Source organism: Ahaetulla prasina, chromosome 1 (genome assembly GCF_028640845.1).
Source record: "Ahaetulla prasina isolate Xishuangbanna chromosome 1, ASM2864084v1, whole genome shotgun sequence".
Lineage (NCBI taxonomy): Eukaryota > Metazoa > Chordata > Lepidosauria > Squamata > Colubridae > Ahaetulla > Ahaetulla prasina.
Genome location: NC_080539.1, coordinates 5576776 through 5589445, shown reverse-complemented (window position 1 = coordinate 5589445; position 12670 = coordinate 5576776). Strand labels below are relative to the sequence as shown.

At 44.3% G+C, this 12670-nt stretch overlaps 1 protein-coding gene across 2 annotated transcripts in view; it reads right to left on the bottom strand.

Moving 5' to 3' along the window:
* The window catches only part of RFLNB (refilin B), a 28427-nt gene extending 20956 nt beyond the window's left edge, over positions 1–7471 (bottom strand). The window contains exon 1 of one of the 2 annotated variants that reach the window (XM_058164061.1): positions 7202–7471. In XM_058164061.1, coding sequence (XP_058020044.1) covers positions 7202–7375 — 174 coding nt within the window. In that variant the 5' untranslated portion in view covers positions 7376–7471. Of the gene's footprint in view, positions 1–67; positions 245–7201 lie in introns of those variants that run through there. The other variant, XM_058164062.1, reaches the window with a different exon arrangement.
* Between the last annotated feature and the right edge of the window lie 5199 nt (positions 7472–12670).

The window sequence follows — 12670 nt, the reverse complement described above, 5'->3', positions numbered from 1 at the left end:
CGGCGGGACTAGAATTCCCGGACTCCCAATTTCTGGCCTGGTGCCTTCCCCCAGACATTCCACACACCCCAGCTCTCCGATTAAGCCGTAGCTTCACCCGTACGACCATTGAGCCACAATTCATGGCTCCCTCAGCCCGTGGGCGCCTCCGCAAGCCCCCTCCAGCGTGAAATCGGAAACTCCGCCGAGAAGTCATGCCATGTCGCTTTTCCTCTCGACTTTGTTGTTTGTAATCCAAAAGTATGAAACCGGGAAGGGGAGAGGAAGTGGCTACGGTACAACTGAATTTCGTCTAGGTTTCCTCCCACCGCCACCCCAGCTGATCTACAGTTGTGGTTGCAACACCCCCCCCCCAACCTCCTGCAACAACCCACCCCACCCCACCCCAAAATCCGGTTACGGATGTTGGCGACACAGCAGTTGCCGAACAAATGTTGCTCGCAGCTGTGAAAACGACCGAGAGATTGCACAGGCATGTATTTCCTGACCAAGGAAAGGGGAGCTTATGGGTTGGGGGGCTGCAGGGAGAGGAGAGAGAGAGGGAGAGAGAGAAGAGGAGGCAAGAGGTTTAAGGGACAAAGCTCGGGGATTGAGACTGCAGTCCCCCCTCCCTCCTAAAAATTCCCAGAAGAGAGTTTGGGAAGGCTGCACTGACTTGATTTTTCCCCCCCACTAAACAAAGTTTTAGATTCTTATGCAAAAATGCACGCTGCAAGACCTCGACTTAATGGCCGTCCAACAGTGCGGCTATAAACAAGACATGTATTGAGTTTTGCCCCCCCCTTTTCCGACCTTCCTTGCCACCGTTGTTAAGTGAAGATTACTTCAGCTTCAAGTGCAACAATACACGAGCACACAATAGATTTAAGCTTAATGTGAACCGCTCCAATCTTGATTGCAGAAAACATGACTTCAGTAAGAGATTTGTTAATGCTTGGAAACGCACTACCTGACTCTGTGGTCTCTTCCCAAAATCCCCAAAGCTTCAACCAAAAACTGTCTACTATTGACCTCACCCCATTCCTAAGAGGTCTGTAAGGGGCGTGCATAAGAGCACAAGCGTGCCTACCGTTCCTGTCCTATTGTTTCCTTTCGTTATATCCAATTAATATAGTTATTACATATTCATACTTATATATATGCTTATATATTGTATAATTATTACATGCTTATGCTTATATATACTGTGTGACAAAAATAAATAAAAATAAAAGTGAATCGCTGCAATCAGTAACACGGCGGATAAATAAAATCCGGCTTCCCAATTGAAGGGTCGCTTGTCAGAAGCGCGCAAAAGGGGATCACGTGACCCCGGGACACTGCGACTGTCATGGCATAGGGCCGGGCTACTTACGGGACCGCCTGCTGCTACCGAATACCTCTCACCGACCCGTGCGCTCTCACAGAGAGGGACTCCTCAGGGTGCCGTCGGCCAGGCAGTGCCGTTTGGCGACACCCAGGGGAAGGGCCTTCTCTGTGGGGGCTCCCACCCTCTGGAACGAACTCCCCCCCAGGACTTTGTCAACTTCCGGACCTCCGAACCTTCCGCCGCGAGCTTAAAACACATCTATTTATTTGCGCAGGACTGGATTAGATTTTAAATTTATATTGGTTTTAATGGGCTACTTTTATATTGTTTTTAAAATTTGGCTATGTAGAATAAGTTTTTAAAGTGTTATTTTATTTTGTATTTATATGTATCTTTTTTATCTGCCTGTGAACCGCCCTGAGTCCCTAGGGAGATAGGGCGGTATACAAATGTGATAAATAAATAAAAATAAATAAATAAATAAACAACGAGTCGGTTGCGGAGCACCTGAATTTTGATCGGGTGACCAAAGGATGGACTTTGTAATACTTGAAACATAGTTCTCGTAATACGGTTGCAAGTGGCTAATCAACACGGGTTTTCTTGTGTTTTAAATTTGCTTTCCAGTTTAAAATACAAGAAAACCCATTTTATACAGGCAATTCGACCATATTACACAAAAACCATATTTCAAGTACTACAAAGTCCATCCGCTGTAATATTTAATGATTGCTGCAGCCCTCGTAAGTATGAAAAGTGGTCTTAAGTCGCTTTTTTCAGTGCTGTTATAACTTTGACCGGTCACTAAACAAACTGTCGTAAGTCAAGGACTACCTCCATAACCTAGGCCACGTGTCGGCAACCTTAAACGCTCAAAGAGCCACAAAGCTCCTAACCGGAAGCCCCCCGTTTAATTTTGGAGCCTACCAGTTCTCCCACCATAGCGTCTCCTCCTAGTGCGGCGTCCTTTTTCCTCTACCTGCCCTAACCGAAAGTCCTATCAATTGTGGAGCCGACCGGCGACAGGGAGCCACAGCAGAGGGATGAAGGAGCCACATGCGGCTCCAGAGCCACCGGTTGCCGATCCCTGAGCTAGACAGCTGGTGTCGTGTCCCACTCCTCCGCTGACGGCCGGGTCAGGGAAATCCGAATCAGGCGTGCCTCTGCAGCTCTGCCAAAGTCCTAGCAAAGTCCTCAGGGCAGGCAGGAGACCAGAAAGTGACTTCAGCAAGATATGTTTAGACTTTGCCTGACTCAGAGAATGCCAGAAAGCAGGTCCTTTATATAGGCCATGGGGTGTGGCTCCATGACTCAGCACTTATTCAGGCCTGCCCTTCCCTTCCTTCTGTTGCCTCCATCTATCAAGTCTTCTGACGCGAGGGTCACTCCAGCCTGCAGCTGTTGGCAATTGACCTCCCTCAGGCTCACATGCTGTGGAGGAGAGGGAGGGGTCTAGTTGCTCCGTTTGCCTAGGCATGGAGCCAGAGCTGGGGGCTGGAGATACTTCCTCCTCTTCAGCCTGTCTGGGCATGGAGCCAGGAGTGGGGCGGGGAGGCATACTAGGACATTCCTCCGTGTTCGGAAGCAGATAAGAAGGCCCCGGCTGTGGTGAGATCGGACGAGACACAACAGCTGGTGTGCCTAGGCAGTTGTGCCTAAGCAGCTGGCTACAGTCCTGGGAGGGATGGGAGTCACATTATGGCCCCCTCTTATATTTGGGGGGGCTGAAACACAGGGATCCTTTCTGCTTTCTTCCTCTCCCTGCACCCAAGTAAAGTAGATTCACATGATAGATGATTTTCGGGGACTGGAGGCTAAAATATAGGATGAACGGTTGCAGGAACTGGGCCTGGCTACTCTAGTGAAGAGAAGGACCAGGGGAGACAGGGTAGTATCTTCCAATACTTGAGGGGCTGCCCTAGAGTGGAGGGGGGGGTCAAGCTATTTTTCCAAAGCACCGGAAGGCCAGACAAGGAATAACGGATGGAAACTAACCAAAGAGAGATTCAACCTGGAAATAAGGAGGAATTTTCTCACAGTGAGAAACAAATCAACCCATGGGACAGACGTTGCCTTCGGAAGTTGTGGGAGCTTCATCATTGGAGGCTTTCAAGAAGAGACTGGACTGCCATCGGTCAGGAATGGTGTAGGGTCTCCTGCTTGGGCGGAGGGTTGGACTAGATGACCTACAAGGTCCCTTCCAACTCTGTTAATCTGTAAGATCCTAGATGACCTATAAGATCCCTTCCAACTCTGTTAAATCTAATCTTAATCTAATGCACTTCCAATACCCCTTTTAAGGCAAGCCATTAAAATCCCAGTGGCTGGATTGTCCCCTTTATGGGTAATTTAAGGGTCAATGCATTGGGAAGATCCCTGGATCAGGGCTCATTTCAGTGACTGAGACAGCAAGAGGATTCTTCCTCTTTATCTGATAAAATGCTCCCTTGCATTACAAGGGCATCGTGCTCATTTCTTGAATTATGTCGATCAAGCGAACCTTATCCTGTCCTATAGGGTTAGAGGGGGGAAAAAAACCCACAGTTGTTATCTGTTAGACTTGATTCCAGCCTTCTGGGCACTTGTTATTAAATACCACTTGGGAGCCCTAAAAAAAAAATGCCCCAAATTTGAATAAGCTGGCCAGAGGCTGGGATGGGTGGGGAAAGGCACCTGTGGTTATGTATGACATTATTTATTTATGAGGGTGGGGATGGGCAGTTTAAAAAGTGATAGGTGATAGAGAGAAAGTTAGAGATAGAGATGGACAGAGATAGATAGATAGATAGATAGATAGATAGATAGATAGATAGATAGATAGATAGATAGATAGATAGATAGATAGAGATAGAAAGATAGAAAGAAAGATAGAAAGATAGAAAGATAGATAGATGATAGAGAGAGAGAGAGAGAGAGATAGAAAGATAGAAAGAAAGAAAGATAGAAAGATAGATAGATAGATAGATGATATAGATAGAGAGACAGAGAGAGATAGAAAGATAGATAGATAGATAGATAGATAGATAGATAGATAGATAGATAGATAGATAGACAGACAGAAACAGACACACACAAAGATATATATATATATATATAGAGAGAGAGAGAGTGTGTGTGAGAGGGATAGTAGAGAGAGTGATAGATGATAGATGGATAGATAGATATACAGTAGTGGCCAAAACCGTGGAAACCTTTTGGGAAAAGTGTATTTTTTGAGGTTTGATGGCTAATAACACCACTTTTTTTGGCGTTTCAAGATAATCCTATTCCACTGCAGGAATGGCCTGGGAATAGCCCAGACCTTCACCCCATTGAAAATCTAGGGAGCTGACTCAAGAAACTTGTTAGTCAGAAGCGACCCAGCAATAAAACCCAGTTAATAGAAGCCATCATTCAATCTTGGTTTCACATGATAACAGCTGCGGAACTCAAAGACTTCATTCACTCCATGGGAAGATGTTGTAAGGCCATAATTCATGCTAAAAGTTACCCAACGAAGCATTAACTGACACGGTGATCGTTTTTGTATATCTCGTTTTTTCTACGTGTTTCACTTTTCTACTTTATACTGTAACTGCTGTTCTAATAGCAAATCCTTCATGAAAGTTATTGCCTTACTTTCTTGATTCAATTATCTTTCCATTGATATATAATTTTATGGTACTACTCCCAAAAAAAAAAGTGGTGTTATTAGCTAGTTTTAGAAAATACACTTTTCCCAAAAGGTTTCCACAATTTTGGCCACTACTGTAGATAGAGATAGATTTGATAGACAGATGACAGTCAGATAAATAGATATAGATAGAAGATAGATAGATAGGGGGAGAGAGAGATAGGTAGAAAGAGCTACAGAGAGATGGAGTGATAGATAGATATAGATCAGGGTCTCCAACCTTGGCAACTTTAAGACTTGTGGACTTCAACTCCCAGAATTCCTCAGCCAGCAAAGCTGGCTGAGGAATTCTGGGAGTTGCAGTCCACAAATCTTAAAGTTGCCAAGGTTGGAGACCCCTGATATAGATAGACAAATAGATGGAGAGAGAGGGATAAATAGCGATGATAGCGATAGAAAGATTAAACAGTTGGCAACAGACAGAGAGAATTTAAAGAGGTAGTCCTTGACTTATGACTACAATGGAGCCCAACATATTCTGTGGCTGAGACATTTGTTCAGTGAATCCCAGTTTACGACCGTTCATGCCACCGTTGTTAAGTGAATCATTGCACTTGTTTTAATTAGTCACACGGTTGTTAAGTGAATTTGGCTGCCCGGTTGAGTTTTCGTGTCTGAAGGTCGCAAAACTTTTTTTTCCCCTTGCTCGTGAAAGGTAAGTTTGCAAAAAGTAGATCCCATGACCCCGGGACACTGCAACCGTCATAAAATTGAGTCCAGCTGCCAAGCATCTGAATTTTGATCGCACGGCCAGGAGAGAACGCCGCAACGGTCATAAAGGTGAAAGACGGTCGTAAGTCACTTTCTTCAGTGCTGTTGCAACTTCGAATGGTCACTAAACAAACTGTTTAAAACCTCCTGTACCCCAAACGTTACAAAGAGGCAAGTATGAAAATGAAGAAAGATTAAATAAATGAAAAACCAGAATACAACCGGGTGGAAAGGAAGGTTTCTTCCCAGTCCAATTTCAAACTGGGACTTTGGATTTGGCTAATATAGAGAAAAGAAGGACTAGGGGAGACATGATAGCAGCGTTCCAATATCTCAGGGGTTGCCACAAAGAAGAGGGAGTCAAGCTGTTCTCCAAAGCACCTGAAGGCAGGACAAGAAGCAATGGGTGGAAACTCATCAAGGAGAGAAGCAACTCTCAAGAGGTTTCTCAAGAAGAAACTCATCAAGGAGAGAAGTGGAATTAAGGAGAAATTTCCTGAGAGTGAGAACAATTCACCAGTGGAACGACTTGCCACCAGAAGTTGTGGGTGCGCCAACACTGGAGTTTTTTTAAGAGGGTGGAGCATCAGTTGTCTGAAATGGCAAGAGCCTCCTGCTTGAGCAGGGGGTTGGACTAGAGGACCTCTAAGGTCCCTTCCAGCTCCGATTGATCGATTGATTGGAACTCATTTTGCTCCAGTTTTGTTTGCCACGCAAGATCCGGAATGCAAGTCTTTCCCCCGCCCCCACTCTCTTCCACACTTAAATCAGATTAAGATGTGGGGGGGGTTGTTGAATTCACCCCTTCCCCATCCGAGTACGGTAGGGCTGGGGTGGGTGTTCAATCCTCCCTTGGCATCCACTCCCCCCCACCCCCAATTCCTCTTCCAACCTGTGATCCTGGCTCGATCCCCACCAGATCCCCACCAATTGCTGGGGAGGGGGGGCCTCTGTGATCCTGGCTCGATGCCCACAGATCCCCACCATCTGCTTGGGAGGGGGACTCTGTGATCCTGGCTCGATCCCCACCAGATCCCCACCTTCTGCCAGGGGAGGGGGGGGCTTTGTGATCCTGGCTCGATCCCCACCAGATCCCCACCATCTGCTGGGGAGGGGGACTCTGTGATCCTGGCTCGATCCCCACCAGATCCCCGCCACCTGCCAAAGGAGGGGGGCTTTATGATCCTGGCTCGATCCCCACCAGATCCCCACCTTCTGCTGGGGAGGGGGGGGCTCTGTGATCCTGGCTCGATCCCCACCAGATCCCCACCACCTGCCAAGGGAGGGGGGCATTGTGATCCTGGCTCGATCCCCACCATCTGCTGGGGAGGGGGACTCTGTGATCCTGGCTCGATCCCCACTTGCCAAGCTCGATCCAACCCCCCTTTTGCTACGGGGGTGGGGGATGCGATCGGCTTCTTCTGGGGTTGCGAAAACTGACCCTCCCCCGCCCGGCTGGATCGCGCGCAACCCTGGCGCAACTCTTCCCATTGGGAGGATCGGCTCACCTTAGCCGGCGGCTTGCTGGCGCTCTCCGGTTCGGGCAGCCCCTGAGCGAGCCAGCTGGCCGGGCTGGGGCTGGGAGGCAAGCCGGAGTCGGGACTGTCCAACGGCCGCTCGGTTCGACGCTTCGAGTCCGGCAGCTCCGGCGCCTCCTCCGGCAGGCTCAGCCGTCCCACCATCGCGGCGCCCTGCCCGCCTTGGCCGCTGCCCGCCCGCCCGGCCACCCGCTGCAATGCAAGGCGATGCAAACTGAGAACTGCAAAATGCAAGGCGATGCCAGGCTGGTCCCGGGAATGGGGTGGAGCCTCCCCAAGCCCCGCCCCTTGCCAAGGATGGGAGGGGGGAGGGAATCCCAGAGCTGGAGGGGAGGGGGTGGGGAGTCAGTCACAACTGGGGTCTCCAACCTTGGCAACTTTAAGCCTGGCGGACTTCGACTCCGAATTCCCTAGCCAGCAAAGCTAACTAAGTGGGGAGGGGTCTGCAGTTCTGGGAGTTGAGACCCCTGATCTACAATAAGTGGGGAGGAGTCTTCAATTCTGGGAGTTGAATTCTGTCATGCTTAAAGTTGCCAAGGTTGGAGACCCCCTGATCTACCATAAGTGGGGAGGGGTCTGCAGTTCTGGGAGTTGAGACCCCTGATCTACAATAAGTGGGGAGGGGTCTTCAATTCTGGGAGTTGAATTCTGCCATGCTTAAAGTTGCCAAGGTTGGAGACCCCGATCTACCATAAGTGGGGAAGGGTCTTCAATTCTGGAAGTCAAACTCTGCCAGTTTAAAGTTGCCATGGTTGGAGACCCCTGATCGGTTACCATAAGTGGGGAGGGGTCTTCAATTCTGGGAGTCAAAGCCAGGCTTAAAGTTGCCAAGGTTGGAGACCCCCTGATCTACCATAAGTGGGGAGGGGTCTTCAATTCTGGGAGTTGAAGTCCGCCAGGCTTAAAGTTGCCAAGTTTGGAGACCCCTGATCTACCATAAGTGGGGAGGGGTCCGTGTAGGTTCAGGGAAGGGGGAGGATCGCCAGCATCACCAACAACTGGTGGGGGGAGCTGTAGGGGGGGATCCTCCCCCCCTGCAGATGAGTTCCCCCCCCACTCACACAACCCAGTTTGGAGGTGGGGTGCTCCTCAGGTTTTGGGGAGGGGGGAAACAACAGCCAGCGAAGGGGGTGGTCGTTTTGCAGGCATGAGCAAAAGGACTGGATTTGTCAGCCATATGGGACAGGTAGTCAGAAACAGAATTGAACCGGAAGGGACCTTGGAGGTCTTCTAGTCCAGCCCCCTGCTCAAGCAGGAGACCCTATATACTATTTTGGACTTAGAATAACTTTATTGTCACTTTGACAATACACTAATCAGCATATCCCAAAGGTGTTTTTTTTTTTCTGGAGGCAACTGGACTTTCTGGTTTTTTTCTTTGAAGACGTTTTGCTTCTCATCCAAGAAGCTTCTTCGGTTCTGATGGGATGGTGGGGAATGGAAAGATTTATACTTCTTGCAGACAGCTGGTCATTTGCATCCTTTTATAGGGTCCTTGAGGCCACTTGGAGGTTTGTCTGTGTCCTCTGGGTCACCTGCGTGGTGCTCCTTTTTCCAGATAAACCTCCAGATTTTCTCAATGAATAAGAATAATTTCCCCTATACAGGTAATAGGAATAGAATAGAAAATAAGGAATGGAATGGAATAGAATAGAATAGAATAGAATAGAATAGAATAGAATAGAATAGAATAGAATAGAATAGAAAATATGGAATGGAATGGAATGGAATGGAATAAAATAGAAAATATGGAATGGAATGGAATGGAATAGAAAGAATAGAATAGAATAGAATAGAATAGAATAGAATAGAATAGAAAATATGGAATGGAATAGAAAGAATGGAATGGAATGGAATGGAATGGAATGGAATGGAATAGAATAGAATAGAATAGAATAGAATAGAATAGAATAGAAAATAAGGAATGGAATAGAATAGAATAGAATAGAATAGAATAGAATAGAATAGAATAGAAAATATGGAATGGAATGGAATGGAATGGAATGGAATGGAATGGAATAGAATAGAATAGAATAGAATAGAATAGAAAATAAGGAATGGAATGGAATGGAATGGAATAGAATAGAATAGAATAGAATAGAATAGAATAGAATAGAATAGAATAGAATAGAATAGAATAGAATAGAAAATATGGAATGGAATGGAATGGAATAGAATGGAATGGAATAGAATAGAATAGAATAGAATAGAATAGAATAGAATAGAATAGAATAGAATAGAATAGAATAGAAAATATGGAATGGAATGGAATGGAATAGAAAGAATAGAATAGAATAGAATAGAATAGAATAGAATAGAATAGAATAGAAAATAAGGAATGGAATGGAATGGAATGGAATGGAATAGAAAGAATAGAATAGAATAGAATAGAATAGAATAGAATAGAATAGAAAATAATGGAATGGAATAGAAAGAATAGAATAGAATAGAATAGAATAGAATAGAGTAGAATAGAATAGAATAGAAAACATGGAATGGAATGGAATAGAATAGAATATTGGAATGGAATGGAATGGAATGGAATAGAATAGAATAGAATAGAATAGAATAGAATAGAATAGAATAGAATATTGGAATGAATGGAATGGAATGGAATGGAATAGAATAGAATATAGGAATAGAATAGAATGGAATAGAATAGAATAGAACAAAATGGAACAGAACAGAACAATATAGAATGGAATGGAATGGAATGGAATGGAATGGAATGAATAGAATAGAATAGAATAGAATAGAATAGAATAGAATAGAATAGAATAGAATAGAATAGAATAGAATAGAATAGAATAGAACAGTATGGAATGGAATGAATGAATAGAACAGAACAGAATAGAATAGAATAGAATAGAATAGAATAGAATAGAATAGAATAGAATGGAATGGAATGGAATAGAATAGAATAGAATAGAATAGAATAGAATAGAATAGAATAGAATAGAATAGAATAGAATAGAACAGTATGGAATGGAATGGAATGGAAGAATGGAATGGAATGGAATGAATAGAATAGAATAGAATAGAATAGAATAGAATAGAATAGAATAGAATAGAATAGAATAGAATAGAATAGAATAGAAAATATGGAATGGAATGAATGAATAGAACAGAACAGAATAGAATAGAATAGAATAGAATAGAATAGAATAGAATAGAATGGAATGGAATGGAATGGAATGGAATGGAATAGAAAGAATAGAATGGAATAGAATAGAATAGAATAGAATAGAATAGAATAGAAAATATGGAATGGAATAGAAAGAATAGAATAGAATAGAATAGAATAGAATAGAATAGAATAGAATAGAATAGAATAGAAAAGAAAAGAAAATAAGGAATGGAATGGAATGGAATAGAATAGAATAGAATAGAATAGAATAGAATAGAATAGAATAGAATAGAATAGAATAGATGTTGGAAGGGACCTTAGAGGTCTTCTAGTCCAGCCCCCAGTTCTTGACTTACAACCATTCATTTAGTAACCAAAGGTACAATGGCATCAAAAAAAAGCAACTTATGACCACTTTTAACACTTAATGACTGTTGTATCATTCCCATGGTCACATGTTCAAAATTCGGACACTTGGCAATTAACTCATATTTATGACGGTTGCCTTGTCCCGGGGACACAAGCCAAGTCAATGGGGAAGCCAGAGTCACTTAACAACCGTGTGACTAACTTAGCAGTGATCAGCAGGGAAGGGAAGGGAAGATGGAAGGAAGGAAGGAAGGAAGGAAGGAAGGAAGGAAGGAAGGAAGGAAGGAAGGAAGGAAGGAAGGAAGGAAGGAAGGAAGGAAGGGAGATTATACTGAGAGTGAGGGAGGGTCTCGGGGAAGTCCTGCCTTAGCACTTGGCCATCACAGCAGTGGTGGGATTCAGTCAGTTCTGTCCGGTTCTGGCAGTCCGGTTCAGTAGCTCCGCCCACCCGCCTGGATATAATGCCGTCCTATTTAGCCCCATTTTGGAGGCTGTGTGCATGCGCAGAAGTCACACACGCGAACAGAGAGCATGCGCAGAAGGCCAAGCATGCGTGGAAAATGTTGCATGCGAGTGAAGCCTGCGCGGGTGCGTGGATGCTCACATTTGCAAACCAATAGGGAAGGGAATCCCACCTGTGCCCACAGGTGCCCCCGACATGAGTCCCGTGTCACACCCACCCACCGAGGTCAAACACGACCCTCAATGAAATCAAGTTTGACACTCCAATACAGAGTAAAAGTTTGAGGTAATTTTTTTTTTTTTACTTATATCTTTACCAAGGAAAGACAGAAGCTGTTCCTGGTCACTTTTATTTCTTCTTCTTCTTCTTTTTTTTTTTGACTTCTCTTTCCATTTTTTAAAAATCAATAAAATTATTATTATTTTCAAAAAAAAAAGGAGAAAGGCGCTCCAGGAGGGAGGCTGGCCCGAAGGGCAGCCATCTGCAAGCATCAATAATTCAAATTGAAAACAGGCCTCCTCCACCAGCCAGCTGGGAGCGGTGTGGAATTTGCACTTTTCAGTGAATCACACACAACCATCCCTCATCATGGAAAAGGCGGTTGTTGTTGTTTTTTTGAAAGGTCAAAAGCACTTTAATACTATTTTTTTTTTTTAAATAGATGGAGTCACTTCAGCGAAGGTGCCATGCGGTCAGTATTTTAAGGCCCAATTGTCCTCTCTAAGCTGTTTTGCTGAGCTTTTAACAGACAGAGTAACAGGATAGCAGAGTCGGAAGGGACCTTTGAGGTCATCTAGTCCAGGGGTCACCAACCTTTTTGATCACAGGGACCACTAAATTCATAAGTTTAAATCCTGTGGACCACTAATATGAATTTTTGAAAAAGATAAATAGTATTTAGTGCAATATAAAAATGCAAATAATTTTTCTAAATTTTCTCGCGGACCACCAGTGGTCCACGGATCACTGGTTGGTGACCACTGATCTAGTACAACCCCCGCCCCCCACCACTCCTATCTATCTCTACCTATCTACCTGCCTACCTACCTTACCTATCATCTGTCTGTCTGTCTGTCTATCATCTCTTATCTATCTATCTATCTATTTATCTATCTCTATCATCTATCTCTCATCTCCCCCCCATCCATCCATCCATCTGTCTATCTATCTATCTATCTATCATCTATCTATCTATCTATCTATCTATCTATCTATCTATCTATCTATCTATCTATCTATCTATCTATTCTATCTATCTATCTATCTATCTATCTATCTATTCATCTATCATCTCTATCTTCCCCTCATCCATCCATCTATCTATCTATCTATCTATCTATCTATCTATCTATCTATCTATCTATCTATCTATCTTATCTATCTATCTATCTATCTATCTATCTATGTCATCTATCTCTATCATCTAGCTAGCTAGCTAGCTCTCATCTCTCTCTTCCCCCCTCTCATCCATCCATCTGTC